The following is an 18,194-nucleotide window of genomic DNA, read 5'->3' as shown; positions in this document are numbered from 1 at the left end:
GGCTCTGGCTGTGAGTGAATATGCTCAAGCATTCTCGTTATTTGCTGCCCAAGCAGCAAAGTGATTGCTCACAACCCAAGTGTGTGCTAGTAGCGAAAAGTATTCGCTTGACTGCCGCATTGACTGACAGACTTGACTGCCTTGCTCGATCAGGCCACGCCAATAGGATTAGAGTAAGTAACTACTTGGGTACTTGGTCGACGGGGCCGAGGTCTAGTGGACGGACAGTGGGGACAGTGGACCCAGCGTACGCAACCAGCAAGTTGGCAACCACCCACTCGCTCTGCATCCGACGTCATGGTCGTTGGGGCAGCCGGCTTCCATTGTCAATTCCGCGCAGACATTTCATCCAAGAAGAAGAAAAAAAAAAGGCCCAGACACCCGGCACGAGCTCCCTGGCATGAGCTCCCAACTCCAAGCCGCATCGCTCGGTCTTGAACATTTCCCCCTGTTGACAAGATCGAGCGTGCAGTACCACGAACCAGCGAACTGGCTGCCATGCCACACGATACGGTTTACGGATTTCCGCCCGAGGCATTTGACACATCGCGTCTCCCTGACATCGATCGGGAGTTTCTCGAGCCGCATGAGATAGAGGCCTTCGAAAAGGCCCTCCAGGCGCCTGACCCATTGCACAGCCCGGCTGACGACGCGGGCGAACTCAGGTCACCCCGGAGCGGCGCCGGCACCGTCACTCTCACGAAGCGAAACTCGCAAGTCCTGGACGATGTGGACGAGGGCGACAATGCAGACGCAATTGCCGCCGCGGCCGCAGCCGCTGGAGGTGATCTCCCCGAGCCGACGGGCACACCGGCCCAGGGAACCTTCTTCACAGCCCAGAACGACTGGGCGCCCGTAAACTCATCCTTGTACAGGCGTCGCAGATCGTCCAAGAAACTCAGACATCGGAAAGGCGCTGGGAAAGCTGTCCAAGGGCTGCTCGGCACCCGAACCAAGGATGAGACCAGGGAGGGCTACCTTTACCAACTGTCCAAGTGGCCGCTGTTATTGTTTGTGTTTGCGTGGCTGACGGGCCTGGCAATTGCGTACCTCTCGACGAGATGGTACATTTGGGTGTACGAGCATTTCTTTGCCTGGCGTGGCCGACGAGAGACACTTAGGAGGAACATGCGCCGGGCCTCGACCTACACGGAGTGGGTTGCGGCCGCCAGGGAGTTGGACGCGTTTCTGGGGCGGCAGAGTTGGAGGGAGGAGAATGAATTCGCCTACTACGATTCGAAGACGGTCAAGCGCGTGTGGGATCAGTTGAAGAAGCTGAGGACCAAGGCCGAGGCACAGGAGGCCAGGGGTGCGCGGCCGAATGGCGAGCACAAGACCGCCGTGGAGGATCTCAAAGCCTTGGTGGAAGCGTGCGTCAAGAACAACTTTGTTGGCGTGGAGAATGCAAGGCTGTACAGCCAGACGTACTACGGGACAAAGAACCTGGTGCAGAACTTCATCGACGAAGGTGAGGCCGTGGTGCGTATCCAGGGGACCGGGCGAACGGCTGCTAATGGAAGTGAACAGTGGAGAGGAGCATCAAGCTGCTGCTGCGAACCAAGCAGTTGGGGACCGAGGAGAAGCGCCTGCTCTTCAAGCACGCCTATGCAAACTACGGCCGTACCGCGCTGTGTCTCTCGGGGGGTGCCGGCTTCGCCTATTACCACCTGGGTCTGGTCAGGGCGTTGCTGGACGCGGATCTGCTCCCGGACGTCATCACAGGCACGAGCGGCGGCGCCCTCATAGCAGGGCTCGTGGCCACGAGGACAAACGACGAGCTCGAGAAGCTTCTGGTCCCGGCGCTGTCGCAGCGCATCAATGCCTGCCGCGAGCCGGCGACGGTCTGGCTGCCGAGGTGGTGGAAGACGGGGGCGCGCTTCGACTCTGTCGACTGGGCCCGACGATGCAGCTGGTGGACTCGAGGCTCGATGACGTTCCGGGAGGCGTACGAGCGGACCGGCCGCATTCTCAACGTCACCTGCGTCCCTGCAGACCCTCACTCTCCCACCATTCTGTGCAACTACCTCACCTCGCCCGACTGTGTCATCTGGTCCGCGGTCCTCGCGTCCGCCGCCGTCCCGGGCATCCTCAACCCCGTGGTCCTCATGATGAAGCTCCGGGACGGCACGCTCGCGCCCTACTCGTTCGGCCACAAATGGAAAGACGGTTCTCTGCGGACCGACATCCCCATCAAGGCGCTCAACACCCACTTCAACGTAAACTTCACCATTGTCAGCCAGGTCAATCCCCACATCAACCTGTTCTTCTTCTCGTCCCGTGGCTCTGTAGGCCACCCAGTGACTCACCGCAAGGGCCGCGGGTGGCGCGGCGGCTATCTCATGTCCGCCTTCGAGCACTACCTCAAACTCGACATGAACAAGTGGTTGAAGTTTGTGCGCCACGCAGAACTCCTCCCCCGTCCCCTGGGCCAAGATTGGAGCCAGCTGTGGCTACAGGAATTCAGCGGCACAGTCACCATTTGGCCAAAGTCTGTCCCGAGCGACTTTTACTACTTACTGTCGGACCCCGACCCCAGCAGGCTTGCACGGATGCTGCACCAGGGACAGCAGAGCGCGTTCCCCATGTTGAAGTTTGTGGCGAACAGGCTGAAGATTGAGCGGCTGGTGGAACAGGGGAGGAGGGAGACCAGGCCGTGGGCGAGGAGAGGCAGTCTTCAAGCCGTCATCAGTGAGGAGGATCTGAGGAGTTTGCTGGTCGGGGAGACGGCGGGGGTGACGACGGAGGAGGATACGGACGCGGATGGGGAGGAGGCCATTACTTTGACTGCTGTGGAGGAATAGAAGGCGTGTTTCCTGATGGCCTGAATGGCTGCGGCGGAGGGCGGTGTTTTGAATTGTATTCTGGCGGGCATTTAGACGCAGACTTGATGCGAGCGGCATGTATTTCTTCTAGATCAAGAGTCAAGACGCAAGCCCCCTTTATCCACTATGCATCATATGCACTGTGCATTATAATAAGACAAAGGACCGTCGACGTCGTGGGTACTGGGTAGCGCCGGGCTGTGACGGACGTCTGGAAGGAACCAGGACGCTCCTTCCCAGCCGGTCGCTGAATTGAACACGGTGGCGGCATTGTGGCCCGCTAATCACCTGCGTAGGGTGTCTGTGGTCTGTGGTCTGTGGGGGGGGCCACAGATAATCCGATTGCCGGCTCACTTTCGGACAGCGAAAGGACACCATTGAGCAGTTTCGAAATTGGACAGACAAATTCGCTTCCCTTGTGTGTTGTTGGACAGCAACCGCATCTGCATCGCCGGCACCACCGCACAGGAGGAGGGACTTGTCTATCTTTTCGTCTTGTTTCTTTGATACAGCACGGGCTTGTCCAAGCGCGCATTGAATCAGGCCGAATCGGTTGCCGGTCTTGTCCGTCCGCACAAAGCCATCATCCATTCCCTTCCCTTCTCGCGGCAGGGTTCGCCGGCTCGGCCTTTGTCGCCACGATGAGTTCCGACTACTCATACGATGACCAGGTAGACGATGCTCCCATCTGCTATGCGCAATTGCCGCCCGGCGGATTCGCCCTGCAGCTTGCTAACGCACCGCCCTTCAGGCCCAGTTCTTCCCCTTCTTCATCCTCACCTTGACGGGCCTGATCACTCTCCCAATCACATACAACCTACTGCAGCCTAGCAAGGACGATTCGCATCTTGCTCCACGCATACAGACAGCCTACACGATTCAGCATGGAGACGTCGTGGCATCACTGCGGGCGGCTCAGAAGAGGAAGCAGCGCAAGATCAAGAGGGCCGTTGTCGCCGTGGCTGGCTGGGGCCTGATGGCACTCATGGCCTATCTGATCATGACGACGAGTCCTGTCGAGAATAGGATCTGGAATCCCTACGATATTCTAGGTATTTCAGACGTATGCGCCCCCCTCCCAACTGCCTGCGTTGGATCCCCCACATGATGGAGTCGACTGACATTCTCTTCAGTCCGCCACGGAAAAGCAAATCAAGTCACACTACAAGCGCCTGTCAATCAAGTTCCACCCTGACAAGATGCGACCTGATCCTGCCAAGAACGAGACGGCCGAGTCTCTCACTGACTACTACATCGAGCTCACCAAGGCCTACCAGGCCTTGACTGATGAGGATGTCCGCAATAATTATATTCAGTATGGCCACCCTGACGGCAAGCAGAGCATGAGCATCGGAATCGCTCTGCCCAAGTTTATCGTTTCAGACGGCAACGGCAAATACCTCGTCATCTTGTACACGGGCCTCCTCGGCGTTTTGCTGCCATATCTCGTTGGTTCCTGGTGGTACGGGACCAAGAAGCGTTCCAAGGAGGGCGTCCTCATGGAGAGCGCCAACAACTTGTTCCGACACTATGATGAGGAAATGGATGAGTCCGGCATCATTGCAGCCCTCAGCGCTGGAAGGGAATTCGACAGCGTCCTCAAAGGCGACCAGGCAGAGTCTGGCCTGTCCAAAATCGAGTCACGCATCTCTGCCGAGGGCGAGACCTCACCTTTTGCCTGTGGGTTCTCGGCCAAGGACAAGCAGAGGCTGGAGGATCTCGAGAGCGGCGTAAGGCGCAAGGTTCTCGGTCTCCTGTGGGCTTATCTGGGTCGTGTTGAGCTCGACGACGCCGCTCTGACCAGGGCCAAGTACGAAATCGCCCCCATCGCCCGCGCTCTGAACCAGTCCTTTGCTGCGATTGCCCTCGCCTTTGGTAACATTGGCCCCATCTCCGGCTCCTTCCTGGCCAACCAGTACATCATCCAGGCCTTGTCCCCCAGGTCTTCGCCTCTACTCCAGCTCCCTCACTTCACTTCCAAGGTCGCCGCGGCAGTCGAAGGCCACTCCAAGTCGCACATGACGGTCCAGCAGTTCATGGACCTTCCTGATGCCCAGCGGCGGCGGCTGGCAATCGGAAAGGGCCTGCTCTCTGAGAAGCAGTACAAAACCGCCGTCAGTGCAGCCAAGCAGCTGCCCTACCTGCGGGTCTCCAAGGCCTTCTTCAAGGTCACCGGCGAGCGGTGCATCATCCCGTCTTCCCTCGTCACCCTCGTCATCAAGGGCCGCTTCATCCCCCCCGGCACCGAGAGGGTACCCGCAATCAACGACTTGGATCTCGAGGACGTCGATCCCGCCGAGGATGATCTCGACGCGCTCATGGGCCGCAAGAAGAAGACGATCACCGGACCCGACGGCAAGCCCACTTCCGTCGAGGAGCAGAGCATCCTGCCCCCGCTGGCCTTTGCGCCTCACTACGCCCGCGACCACACCCCCAAATGGTATGCTTTCCTGAGCGACTCGAAACAGGGCAAGATAGCCGTGCCCCCCTTCACCTTTGACCGATTCGACGAGCCCATCTTCGACGAGCAGGGCCAGCCCACGTTCAACATGCAGACTCTCAAGGCGCAGTTCGCCGCTCCCCCGCAAGCCGGCCACTACACGTTTGTCATGCACGTCATTTGCGATTCGTACGTCGGGTTCGACACCAAGGTCGAGGTGACCCTGGTCGTCGAGGAGACCGCCAAGGCCGCCGAGATGGAAGCTGAAGATGAGATTTCCGAGCCCGAAGAGGGTAAGTTTTGATCCGCTCGCCGCCCCCGTCCAGCATCAGAGAGGGTGGGCACACTGACGAGTTGTAGATTCCATTGCCGGCCAAATGCACGCCCTGAAGACGGGCCAGGCACCACAGCCCAGGAGGCGGAGAGTAGAAGTGGAGTCGGACGACGAGAGCGGCACAGACGAGGAGTCGGACGATACGAGCGACACCAACACTGACACGGAAGATGAGTCATAGACGGGTGCTTTGCGCGTAGTTCTGTTTGTTTTGGTGATTCGTGGTGGTGGTGGTGGTGGTGGTGGTGCGAACAGGGTCACGGAGTTGTACTGTATGAGGACTTCAATGTGTCGCAATGGATTCCCGTCATCTCCATGGGATGTGTGTGACACGGGACCGCAAATGTCGTGTAATTTACAGCTTGGGTTTACGACCATGTGTGAGACTTAAGCCAAGATGCACGGAGACGGAGTGAGGCGCGGATAAAAAGGCAGAGAGTGTATTCCAACGCCTGATGCATAGTCAATAACAGGTTCTGTGACAAGTCGGCTACGTGAAGCCCACGGCTGGTCAAGTATACTGTATGAAAAGGTGGCTGCCCGAATCTAAACATCTACCGGGTATACATGATTGCATCGCAGCACAACCCGCCGGGGGCGTCACCCCGACAATACCAAAAAAAAAATAAAAAAAATAAAAAGGAAACACTGTGCGTCGCAGCGTTATTTACTTTTAGCAGACCCTCACGCCACAGACCTCGACGCCCTTACCCTCGATTCTGACGGCTCTACCGAAATATGCGTCGACCAAATCTTGTACAAACGCTGCGTCGGATGCACTCCACACGTCTAGACCCATGTTCTCAATGCAGTGGCTGTCTACGGTGATGGCATTCGCATCTAAAGCCAGGCCACCACCGTTGCTTAACAAGGCTTCGGCCTCGTCATCTTCCTGGCCGTCTGGCTCACCATCGTCTTCGTCCCTGTATGAAGAAGGGTACGCCTCGTCGGCGGACTCGACGAGGTCGGCAATTACGGAGAGCATTTGGGCAGTAAGGCGGTGGAAGTAGGCGATGATGGCGAGTTCGGTACGTGCCTCCTCGGGGTCAGATGCGCGACGGCCGGTGAGTGACGCGAGCGATTCGGACAGGCGGGGGGAGGGGGACAATGCGGGCGCGGGCGCGGGCGCAAGGTCCGCGAGGAGAGCGGCGTCTCTGGAGGACTCTTCCTGTTCTTCAGAGCGAAGCTGCTCGCCGGCGGATGCCCACCACATGTAGCCATTGTAGGCGAGAGCCGCCCAGGATAAGGGCTCGATAAGCTGGTCGACGCGAGGGTCTTGTTCGTCCTTGACTAGCCGATAGGAATGACTGGTGGAGAGACGGACGGCAGAAGCGTCAGACGGCGGGGAGTCTGGCTCTTGCTGCTGGGGGGAAGAGGCGAGGCGGGCGAGGCCGATGCGAAGGGCGTTGAAGCGCCGGAGATCTCGTTGAGTTGCTTTGACGGGTGTGCCACGAGGGTATTCTACAGTTGGCCAGACTTTGTCACTCGTGGAGTGCTCCGGGGGCACGGTGATGAGCATGTCCCAGAGGGTGTTTTTCATGGCCAAAATGCTGTCCGTGGTACAAGCGATCCAGCCGGAACCTTCCTCTCCTTCGGGGGCTGCTGTGCCGTCTTGGCGGCGCTTGGAAGCCTCGAAGTCTTCCATGAGAAAGGGAATGTCGTGGACGCCAATGGTGAACAAGGGCCGGAGGCGTGGTGCGGGAGATGAGGGGGGGAGTCTATCGGCGATGGAGAAGGGTATATTGGAGAGAATTGAAATGTCGTATACTGAGACGAGTCAGTGGGCGTGTTTCAGCAAGGTAATGAATAGATGTAGAATGCTGGCATCTGTAGCGACGGGAGCCTCACCAAAGTCACAGATTCCATGAACAGGAGCGTGACAAGAGATGAGGATTCGCTTGCGTAGCAGTGCTGCTCTATGGATAGGGAATATCAGGGGACCAAACTTGTCCAAAAGACTGACCAAGCTCCACGCTGGATGGAACGGGCTCAACCTGTGCTCAGCAGGCGCCAATGAGGCGCCTTGGGAGGCGGAAACCTTGGGCTTGTGTGTTGTTCGATCCTGGGTTGGCGAATCGGATAACTTGGCTGGCGTCGGGTCGTCTGCCTGTCCATCACTCTCGCCGACCTTGTGGGAATTCCAGTAGCTTTCCAGGACATTAGTCTGACTACGATCCTTGGCTAGCGTACTAGTAGGGCTTGTTAGACTTGGCCTGTATGTTTTCGGGTGGTGGGATGGATGTGTTTGGGACTCACGCAGCCAACTCCTTCAGATTCTCCGCATGCCTCCAAGCCCTTCCCAGGCGCTCATAGCTCAAGGGTACGAGGAGGCCTACGGCAATCATTCTGGCGTTCCTAGCTTCCTCCTCTTCACACGGCTCATTCACAAAGGCACTGAGACCAGCGTGGGCGCCGTCGACAAAGTAAATCAAGTCATGGCGCACCGTGTGCAAGCCCGAGGGTAGCGACTTGTACTCAACCTGGCCGTCCAATTGGAGATCTGGCACGGCACGCTTCCAAGTAATGGTGTAGCCGGCCTTGACGTCGAAATCGATGAGAAACAGAGCGGCTATGGGGGGAAGTTGCTCGGGCACGGCGGAAATGGGAGCGATGGAGAGGGAGAGGGTGGATTGGCGGTGTCGCTGGCTCCTGCGCGATGGCGCCGATGCCATTGTTGAGGCTTTCGTGTGACGTTCAGAGAAGCATGTTATATTCTTAGAACAAGGCGGTCGCTGGAAGCTTGGTGGATTGAATGGCTGATGGACAAATGAGTTGTACGATGCGTTTGGATGTGGCAGCTGCGACGCAGGTGTCTGAAGGGCGGGAGGAGAGGTCTAGTCGCAAAACATGGCATGGAACGGGCGAAGAGGCGGGCGTCTGGGTGGTCGGAGCTGGGGGATGGCCGTCGAGGTTGCGCATGCGGATGCAGATGAAGCGGGTGTCGGTGGTTGAATGTGTTGGTGTTGATGATGGAGGAGCAAGTTGAGCGGCGGCTGGTGCACGGAGTGTTTGCGTGAGTGGCTGCAGCCTGCATGTAGTTATGTGCCTGTGCCTGGCGGGCACCGACCAAGTGGCACAGCCAGCAGTGAATGCATCGACGGCACGGGCGCTGATGCGGCGCTGGCACGGCGGTGGAAGGGCGCTGCACCGGCATTGACGGGCACCAATTGATCAATTGATAGCGCTGCGTCAGCGCTGGCAGCGGACGGACGTGCCCCGCGGCACTGACGCAAGGAAGTGGTTCAAGTACTCAGGTACTCCGTACGGAGCACAAGAGTACTTGACCCGACTCCACACCCACGATGGGCCTCGCATCCCCGACACGCACACTCGACTCTGCGCACGATTGATGCCAAGCGAATTCTGCACCGGCACGGCAAGCCTGAGACTGCGATTCTGCAGACGCTGCCCGCTGGGTTGGACGCTCGCCGTGGACCGTGGGACGAGACGACGTCAGTCGGCGTCGGCCTGGGCTCCAAGGAAAGAAATCACTCATTGTGGCTGCTCGACAAGTACTCAGACCCTGTAAGGCACTCGAGTGCTCAGCAAACTTCAAGTACCTGCAGGCTGTGGGGGCTGACCACATGCCGAGCGCTGGATTACAAGTACCTAGGTACTTAATTACTCACTCAGTGTACCAAGTACGTACTCGCTTAAGTACCTACTTGCCCAGGGTACTCACCCAAGGCGCCCACGGGCCCCAGGCACCTCCAGGCTCCATAATGCCTCGGTGGCTCCGTGCCGCTGGCCGGCCGTTGACTTCCCCGTCAACATTAACATTGAGCCTGCTCGCTTGCCTCTCCTGCTCGTCCCAGCCAATTCGACCGCCAGCCACGACAACCACATCCCACCAGAACCTCGAGGCTCACATCCATGTCCGCCGTCTCATCAATTTCTCAACGTCCTCCTCCAACTTCCCCCGCCCGACCCGGCTCGGACGCCCAGCAAGCAGAGCGCTGCCCGAGCATGGATAGCCGGCATTGAATGTCTCCTCCTCTTTTTCTTCCTTCTTCCACTTCCCTTTTCCATCTCTGGCTGCCCGAATTTTTCTCCCTAAGAAAGCCTCCTCCTCGCTCCCGCCTCCCGCCCCTCGAACCGAGACGTCGGCTTCGACGCTCGTACTCGTCCTCATCCTCGTCCTCGCCGCCGAAGCCGGCCCTTTGAGGTCACAATCGTACGCCGCCGACCTCCCTCTCGACCTCCCTCGCCGTCAACATGTCCGCCTTGGTCGGCTACCTAGTCAAGTTCCTCGTGGGCTATGCCGCCATCACCATCGTCTTCTACATGGCGTCCTTGGCCGTCCCCAAAGCCGGCTTCGTGGCCCGCGCCCTCGCCGCCTATGTCTCGCTCCTTATCTGTACCGTCTTCGGCCTCCTCGCCTCCATCTTTTTCACCCTCATCGGCAGGCAGGGCATCTCGCAATGGGCAACCGCCCGCGCCTTCCACCACGTCATGCGCCTGACCACGGGCATCGTCTTCGAGGTCGAGGACCCGGACAAGATCCTCGCCACCACCCGCCCCGCCGTCTTCATCGGAAACCACCAGACCGAGCTCGACGTCCTCATGCTCGGCGCCATGTTCCCCAAGTGGTGCAGCGTCACTGCAAAGTCGGACCTCAAGCACGTGCCCTTTCTGGGCTGGTTCATGCGCCTCAGCGGCTCCATCTTCATCGACCGCAAGAACTCCAAGGATGCCCGCGAGGCCATGGCCGGCGCCGCCAAGGAGATCCAGAGCCGCCAGCAGAGCGTCTACATGTTCCCCGAAGGCACGCGCAGCTACGCCAAGGACCCCGTGCTGCTGCCCTTCAAAAAGGGCGCCTTCCACCTGGCCGTCCAGGCCGGCGTGCCCATTGTGCCCGTCGTTGTCGCAAACTACAGCCACGTTTTTCACATCAAGAGCATGGTGTTCCGCTCCGGAACCGTCCCCATCAAAGGTGCGCACTCATTTCCTACCACCTATAGAACACACACGCACAAACCAATGCAAAATATATATATATATATATAAAATTCAGACGCTGCATCTCGCTAACAAAGATTCCGTTGTAGTTCTGCAGCCTATTCCCACCAAGCACCTCACCTCCGCCGATGTCGACGAACTCACCCGCACCACCCGCGAGCTCATGCTGGCCGAACTCTTGGCACTGACTGCAAAGGCCCAGGGCCGCCCCGTTGCTGTCCCTGCGTCCCTCGGGAATTCGTCTGCCAAGAGCTCCGCCGTGCAAGTCAACTCCACCTAGTTTGAAACCCGAGCGGTCCAGTTGCTTCAACCTCTCCCTTTTCAACCCGAGCAGTATATACCGCTTACCCCCATGACAGCATGTACATGGCCCTCCCGACCAGTCACACCCAAGTCTAGATGAACGTACATATCAGGGCCAAGGCAACCTCAACACCAAGAACGAGAACAAGATGAGACGAGACGAGATGCTGCTTTTTGAATAGACAGATACAGGAAAAGTCAAAACATGCTTGATTGATACCCCTTCATAGATAGATACTTTGTACTCCCTGTACGCTCGAATTACATGCTTAGCACTGACCTCTGGCCTCGTCCCGCCATCGTGACGACACAAATTCTTCCCAACGGCCACATGCAAGCTCGACTCGGAACCACTGTAGGCACGCAAGCACAGCCGCCACGGCGACAGCGAGAAGACGGGAAGCCAAATCCTGACAGCTGCACTGCTGGCGTGGCTACAGGCCGCGAATCGCGCCACATCAAGGGCCCAACTATTGAACAACTCATGTACATAGATATATGTTAACCCCGACTCCTCATGCCAATGCGCATGAAATTAAAAGGACACAAAACACCACCCACGCTAAAAAGTCGCAACGTTGCAATTCGTGAGCGCACCAGGGGCCAATTCACTCCCCCAACGCCAGCAACGCCTGCGTAAGTGTGACGACGCGCAAACTTCTCCCCCTCTTCAAACCGGCACTCGCATTCATGACTGTCGGACTCCGTCCCTCGTCCCACTTCCTGAACACCCGCTTCAGATCCCTTGGTATTCCTTCCAGCACCACCGTCGACACCGGCACAAACGGGCGGTCTTCCATGCCGGATGCCAGGATGGCGTATTCCTGCGCAAAGTCGAGGGCGTTGCGGAAGGACGCGTATTGGTTGTTTGCGTGGGATCCAACGATGATGTACATCTCAAAGAAGGCGTCAAGGATATATATGTTTGTGGGCCGGAGGTCCATTTGGCTGAACGGGGAGAGTTCGATGATCTGGATTTCCACAGGTTGGTTAGCACGGAGATTCAGCACCTAGTTTTTTTTCAACGTTGGAGAGTGCAAGATGCCCGAGGCAGAGATGTACCTGTTGCCCAGAGTCTGCATCCGAACAAAATAGTCGGCTGCAGTATTTTTCGTAGTTGGGCTTGAGGCGCCAGTGATCGGCGGAGTGAGGCTTGGGGCTGTTGTCCTCGAAGAGATGCCAGAACGACTGCGGCTCGTTGCCGTCCTCGTACTCGATCAATTCTCCCGTCAGGGTCATGTCCATGCCGACAAGTCTAGCGCAGCTGACCTCCGCGACGTCACCCCCCTTGCCTTTCCATATGTAGCATGTTCCACCCTTGGCGACGAGATACGTGAACCCGGTGCATAAGCTGGATGGGGTGAAATCAACCTCGTCAAAGGCAACTTGTCCGAGATACCGTCTGCCGCACAACATGCTGGGAGCCAGCGAGTCATACTTGTTGCTCGAGCCGCGCCGTACAATAATCACACCACCAAGGGCTTGTACAAATTCGGCTGTTTCTTTGCCCTGTTGGAACTTGACAAGTTTGCCTCCGAGGGAGCGAGCTTCCCGTTGCACAAAGAGCTGAGCGTCTTCGGCTGACGCCTCGGGAACCTCGTCGCCAACCCAGAAGTACGCCTCGAGCACCTTCTTTCCCGCTCCGTTGATCAAGTTATGGGCGCAAACATACATTTCCTGGTCAAACAGGACTCGTTCATTCTGGGGCGAGACTGGCAACTTTTTCCCGTCTCCGAGGATTTGGAACATTTGAAGCCCAAGACTCGTGACCTTATCACCAGTGTCGGGGCGGTTCATTAGAATTTGTGCAGGGTCAACCTTGATTGCTTGTCTAGTTTGTGGCGGGCCAAAGAACCGTGTCAGTAACGCAGACACCTCGTTGGTTTGCTTAGTAGGCGAGCGAGCTGGAGATACAGTGGCGGCAGGCGACTTGTAACCATCACCGGACAGTCCAGACAGAGGTCTCACTCTCCTGTCCGGTCCACCGCCTGGGGATACTGGCTCATCCAGCGGTGGTATCGACGTTGGGACAGATCGAACACCGAAGCGAGGGGACCGAGGGGAAGTCTCGCGCATTGACGGAAGTGAATCCCGGTCACTCTTGGTCGGTGACGGTGGCTCTGCCAGTTTGGTTGGTGAGCGAGATCCAGCACGCCTATAACGCAACCAAGCCGGTTCCGTAGCTGGGTCTTTCTGGGCGTCTTGGGAAGAGTTTTCGTCGAGGAATCGCGGTATTTGCTTCGCGTCTTCTTTCTTCGGCGACGTGGCAGCAAAAGCCTCCTGCTCAGGTTGCGGGCTTGCCTTTGCCGGCGACGAAGAAGCTGAGGGCCTTGGTACCAGGGGCAACGGCCGTCCTCGAGATGCTGGTCGAGCTGCTGGCTCTAGCGACGCTTCCGACTCCAAGGGGCGAGCTACCGGGGGCGTTGTTGGCTTCTCGTCGAGTGCAGCTGGGTTGGCTGACCCGTGCTCTGTACCTGGTTCATTGGCCGGCAATTCCTGCACTGCCGCTTTGCTTTCTTTGACAGCCTCTGCGATAGCAGGTGGCGGCTGCGACGCAGTTTGGCTGAGGGCCGACGCCGCGGCGACTGTCGGGGCCTTTCTCTTTGGACCACGAGCTCGGCCTTTTGTCATGTGGGTAAGTTGAGGTCCAGGTGCTGGTGCCTCAATAGCATTGCCAGAACTTGACTTTGCATTGTCGTCACCAGTCTCGTCACAACTTCTACCACCATTAGTGGCCATGGGAGGCGGCCCTCTAGCCAGCATACCTGCCAAGCCTGGGTTAAATCGATCCGCCAACTTACCACCACCAGCTCGGCTATGAGCCGCCAGCTTTGAGGGTGCACTCGTCTCCTTTTGCAAGGTAGCTGTTGCTCGCGGTTCAGTCTTGGTCCTTGCCGCCTCGGGTTCTGTGGACACGCGTCTCAATTTTTCGGTACCCGGGCTCGTCTCAGGGCGTAGTGCTGCATTAGGAGGTTTCGGGGAGAATGCCGATCCGCTCGGGACTCTCTTCGGGCCAGTGACGGGCTTCTGCGAGTCCTCTTTCTGCGTGGGAGTTACAGTCGGTATTTCTGGAACGTCGCTCTTCTTGGCCATCGCTGCCACTGATTTTCCCAGTTCCGCCCTCTTGGCCAATCCCTCTGGCAAGTGCTTTTCGGCAGCCGTGCTTGATGTTCTTGTCACTCCTCGGCCCTCGGACTGGGCAGCCTTGAAATCAGCCCTCTTCTTCAGTATTGCGTCTTTGAATTCATCTTTCCTCTCACCCCTCTTCGGGCCATCAGTTACGTTAAGAGCCGACTTGCCGCGAAGAATATTATTCCTGAGCTCGTCAGGAGCAACGTAATTCTGGGTTTTGGTTTTGCGCAGGTTGCCGAACACATTCTTGAACTCTGGCTCACCAGACTTTGGGTCTTCTTTTTCTGCAGGACGTTGCCTCAAATTCGACCTGAAGTCGGTCGTTGGCGGGGTTTGAGGCCTGGGCTTGAGATGCGGAGGGCTCGTGACGGGCATTTGTTTCGTAGCGCTCGCGGAGCTGATTCCTTCCTCAGCCTGCTTCACTCCCTCCCCGTCAGCCATCTTATCTGGCTTTGATGAATCCGGCTCAGATTGTCTTTGTGTGATGCTGGGTTTTGATCCATGTCCATATGCAGGTCGATTTGCATTTGGAGGCGGCGAGTAAATGCCCCCCAAACCAGTAGGGTTGGATTTGGCTACATTTCCGACAGCTGATTGCCTCATGAGACCCCCAATACTAACCTGGTGCTTGTGTGAGACAGATGTTGGTCGACTTGACTCTGCGTTGGCGGTGTTCCTCCAGGTGGGTTGAGAAGTCGTCCAGGATGGCTTTGGAGACTCTGGTCTGTTCAACGCATTTTCGAGCCAACTTGATTTGGTAGGACTCCAGCGCCTGGGATCCATCGTCTTTGATGGACTGGACGGGATGCCAGCATCCCCGTCCTTTTCCACGCCACGGCTTGCATCTATTGACATTTGACTAGACGATTTGGAGATGCTGGCAAGTTCAGACGGCTTGTCGCCATGTTGCGACGTTGGTCTCGCAGTCGGGGTAGAGTCTCCTCGGACAGTGCTATGAGGGCTTGAACCCAGATGAACTGACGACCTGGCGCTCCGCATGGCCGCAGCAGAGTCCGCTCGTGTCAAACCTGGAGGGCTTGCGACACTCCATCGTTTGACACTATCACTACGCTTCATCATTGCGCTCTGGACGAAGCCACCGAGGCCCTTGGTGGGTGACGGCGACCTATTAGGCGAGGCCCTTCCGGACAAAGGTGCAGATTCTTGAGATGGTTGCATCTCGTCAGTTGCACCGTCCAGCCGCGGAAAGTTGAGCGCGACTGGTGAGGCAAGCCTCGAGTGACTTGGCGGTTCTGGACTGTGTTTTGGGGAGTGGAAACTCGTTGAGCTCGAAATCGGATTAGCAGGTGACAAGCCCTGAAGTTGGGCGCTAACCGACGACATATCTAAGCGGTCCTCATCTTCAACCTGACTGCGTCTGAACGCAGCAGAGCTTTGGCCACGATCCGCCGTTTGTCGGAACCATGAAGGATCCTTGGACCCCAAAGCTCTGGCGATCTGATCCTTGGAGAAGCTTTCTTCGGTGGCAGATGCTGGCTCCTGCGACCCGGCCAGAGACCTCTGGGTCGCATTTTGGGCCGCTACCACGTTCAAAGGCCGGGCACCACCCCGCGATGCGGGCCGTTTCTGCCACGACAGCGTAGGAGTTCTCATCGGCGATGTTGAGCTCTCAATTGGCCTCGTGTCCGGCTCAACAGCGGTTTTGCCGTCCCTGGCAGGCGGGCCTGGAGGCGTCATCGAGTCTTCACCGACGGGCAGAGAGGCGGACGTCCTACTGGGCGAGTCGAGCCGGGTAACGTCGGGAACCTGAAAACTTCGGCGACTGGAGCGCGGTGATGGCGTATTCGCAGGGGATGATTTCTGAGGGGAGATGGACCGGGCACGTTCTGCGGGGGAGGCATCGTCGAGTGTTAGTTTCGAGAACTCTAGTCGGCGGAATTGGCCGGCCAATCCACCTGGCAGCTGGCCAAGGCAAAAATCGACAGCCGCGGCGGCCGGCAAGCAGACTGGCAAACGAAGCAACTTCCAAAACCAGTCGACTCCTCGGCCAGTGGCAGACTCACTCACCTTCTCTTCGTGCCTGGCGTTCCCGCTTGGCAGCCAAGAATTCCTCCCTTTCACGAGCCCGAGCCTCGTCATCCTCTATCTGCTGGCCGCGCAGACGCTCGACCTGCTCGAGGAACTGGGACACCTCGTCGGACATGTCCTTTTCCTTTCTCGTGGTCGTGGATCGATGCGGGCTGCTGTTGTCAATTGCGGTTGCGGTATGACGTTTTAGGCCATGACACTCGTAGACGACGAGTAGGAATAAGGACGCCGGTATTTGCACCAATGACCCCGTTGCCAGGTTGAAGCTTCTCCGCGTCCTGGTCGTGCAGATGATGGAGATGGTTGGAGCCCCGGCGTGGGCATGGAATCCAATGTTGACTTTTGTGATGCAAGTCTGAGGGTTGCAGTTGGCGGATAAGCCTAACGGGGTTTGGCTTCCAAGTCGATTCCGCGGGCGGACCAGGGGTCCAGAGAGATGCTGGATGGTGGGCGGATTCTGGAGCCCACGGCGCCATTCGCAATGCCCAACAAGCCCGGCGCCACGACGGGTTCCGTTGCGCTGAGCCAAACGCTGAATTATGCCTAGCGGGTGGTCAGCTGGTCGCCTGGCGCCATGTGCCATGTGCTGTCTCCACCCGCCAAACAGGTCGCAGTGCAGGCCAGTCTGCGAAGTTAAGTGGTCTGGAACCAACAGTAGAAACCACGACGCTTTGTGCTCCAGCGCGTTGGAACCTGGCAGACGGGCGTGACGCGCCACGGCCACCACCGTGAGAAGATACCCGTCGCCGCAAGTCATGTTTGACAGCTTCAATGCAAGGGGCCCTGCGTCCGGCCGATTTCCAGACCTGTGTGGAATGCAGCTCCCAGCCAGTCATGCATCCATTATATCGTGCCTGTGCCTCAAGATTCATTTTACTTGACTGTATTTTTTCCTTTTTTTTTTCTTGGATTTGTTGGTGGAATAGAACAAGACAAGGCAACAAGAAAAGGCAGAAAACGAAACATCCCGGCACCGCACAACCACAACCACAACGCAACCACACATGGCGAGCGGCCTTGTTTGTTTACATGCTTTCGCCGCAGCGCCACGCGAGACATTGGCGTTTTTGACTGCACTGCCCAACGCTTGAACACTCGGCGCACCCGCTCAGAGATGAGAGAGATGGGACCTGCATCACCCACCAGCGACCACCATCGCCACGCCCCTCGTTTGTCATCGCTCCCCCCGCCTTCACGGGCTTCAGTGCCCGATGCACAACAGCACGACGACACCATGCGCTGCGCTGCTCCTCCCCCTCAACTCAACTAGTAAAGAAACAGTCTCTTCTTCGCGTCGGCAACCACCCAAGCCAGGCCCTCCTGCAGATTCTTCCCCGTCATCGCGCTGCATCGTAGTATATTCCACTCATGTGTCCGAATCCCCTCCAAATGCAATGCCTGCACACACGCAAGTCGGTCAGCCTGCATCCTCGTCCGCTCTCCATTGGGGAAAAGAAAAAAAGCCTTCACCTTTCGAATTTCCTGTTCGTCCATACACCCCTCCACATCCGTCTTGTTCGCGAAAATGAGCAAACTAGCCCCGGACAGCCGCTATCTCCGTCGTTGGCAAAGGAAAACCAAAAAAAAAAAAGACAACTCCCCTCTGCCGTCTCGATCCATCGCATGTGGCTTACCTCTTCTAGCAGCAGTCCGTGTAGCTCGTCTCTGCAATCGTCCATTCTCAGGCGATCAGTCGCGTCGACGACCCATATCAGTGCATCCGTCTTCTCGAAATAATTGCGCCAGTAGGACCGGAGAGTCTTCTGGCCGCCCACGTCCCCTGGTCCCGTCAGTCAGTACGTCCGCACACGCCGTCGTCATGCCTCTTTGACTTGCATATGTTGAGCTTGTACCTGGCCGGCAGCTCGTCAGCAAACCGCGTTGACACACACGTGCACACACGCGCAGACCTTGTGCGGCGAGGAGCTTCTCACCCATCGTAGTCGATCGTCTTGATAATGAAGCCTAATGTCGGGCTCACAGTGTCGACGTCTTCTCCCATGACTTTCTTCACGATTGTTGTTTTTCCGGCGTTATCTAGGCCCCTGTGGCAGCCTGTTAGTCTGAATCGCCATTCGCACCCGCCAAATGCCTGGGCATGCATCCCTCCATGGGCTCGGGAGGAGCGACGCACAGCATCAATATTCTCATCTCC

General features: G+C 57.6%; 5 protein-coding genes across 5 annotated transcripts; 3 read left to right on the top strand and 2 right to left on the bottom strand.

Annotated features, from left to right (window-relative positions):
* Nucleotides 1-498: 498 nt before the first annotated feature.
* MAM_02477 (lipid particle protein) lies at nt 499-2,801 on the top strand (the record flags this gene model as incomplete). The annotated part of the gene is made up of 2 exons (XM_040821276.1): nt 499-1,468; nt 1,528-2,801. The coding sequence occupies 2 exons, from the start codon at nt 499-501 to the stop codon at nt 2,799-2,801; spliced, it is 2,244 nt and encodes a 747-aa protein (XP_040680690.1).
* Nucleotides 2,802-3,463: 662 nt separating this feature from the next.
* On the top strand, nt 3,464-5,777 carry MAM_02476 (Preprotein translocase subunit; the record flags this gene model as incomplete). Its single annotated transcript, XM_040821275.1, has 4 exons — nt 3,464-3,493; nt 3,574-3,885; nt 3,956-5,555; nt 5,623-5,777. The coding sequence occupies 4 exons, from the start codon at nt 3,464-3,466 to the stop codon at nt 5,775-5,777; spliced, it is 2,097 nt and encodes a 698-aa protein (XP_040680689.1).
* A 492-nt stretch (nt 5,778-6,269) lies between these two features.
* On the bottom strand, nt 6,270-8,268 carry MAM_02475 (DUF2347 superfamily protein; the record flags this gene model as incomplete). Its single annotated transcript, XM_040821274.1, has 3 exons — nt 6,270-7,363; nt 7,445-7,785; nt 7,853-8,268. The coding sequence occupies 3 exons, from the start codon at nt 8,266-8,268 to the stop codon at nt 6,270-6,272; spliced, it is 1,851 nt and encodes a 616-aa protein (XP_040680688.1).
* A 1,543-nt stretch (nt 8,269-9,811) lies between these two features.
* On the top strand, nt 9,812-10,835 carry MAM_02474 (AtaAp protein; the record flags this gene model as incomplete). Its single annotated transcript, XM_040821273.1, has 2 exons — nt 9,812-10,529; nt 10,645-10,835. The coding sequence occupies 2 exons, from the start codon at nt 9,812-9,814 to the stop codon at nt 10,833-10,835; spliced, it is 909 nt and encodes a 302-aa protein (XP_040680687.1).
* Nucleotides 10,836-11,466: 631 nt separating this feature from the next.
* On the bottom strand, nt 11,467-17,977 carry MAM_02473 (ADP-ribosylation factor; the record flags this gene model as incomplete). Its single annotated transcript, XM_040821272.1, has 5 exons — nt 11,467-11,868; nt 11,921-15,837; nt 16,019-16,664; nt 17,674-17,819; nt 17,932-17,977. 5 exons carry the CDS (start codon nt 17,975-17,977, stop codon nt 11,467-11,469), a joined length of 5,157 nt encoding a protein of 1,718 aa, XP_040680686.1.
* Between the last annotated feature and the right edge of the window lie 217 nt (nt 17,978-18,194).

This window comes from Metarhizium album (genome assembly GCF_000804445.1).
Source record: "Metarhizium album ARSEF 1941 chromosome Unknown scaffold_4, whole genome shotgun sequence".
NCBI classification, from domain to species: domain Eukaryota; kingdom Fungi; phylum Ascomycota; class Sordariomycetes; order Hypocreales; family Clavicipitaceae; genus Metarhizium; species Metarhizium album.
The sequence above is the reverse complement of the archived record's forward strand: the minus strand, read 5'-3'. Positions and strand labels throughout refer to the sequence as shown.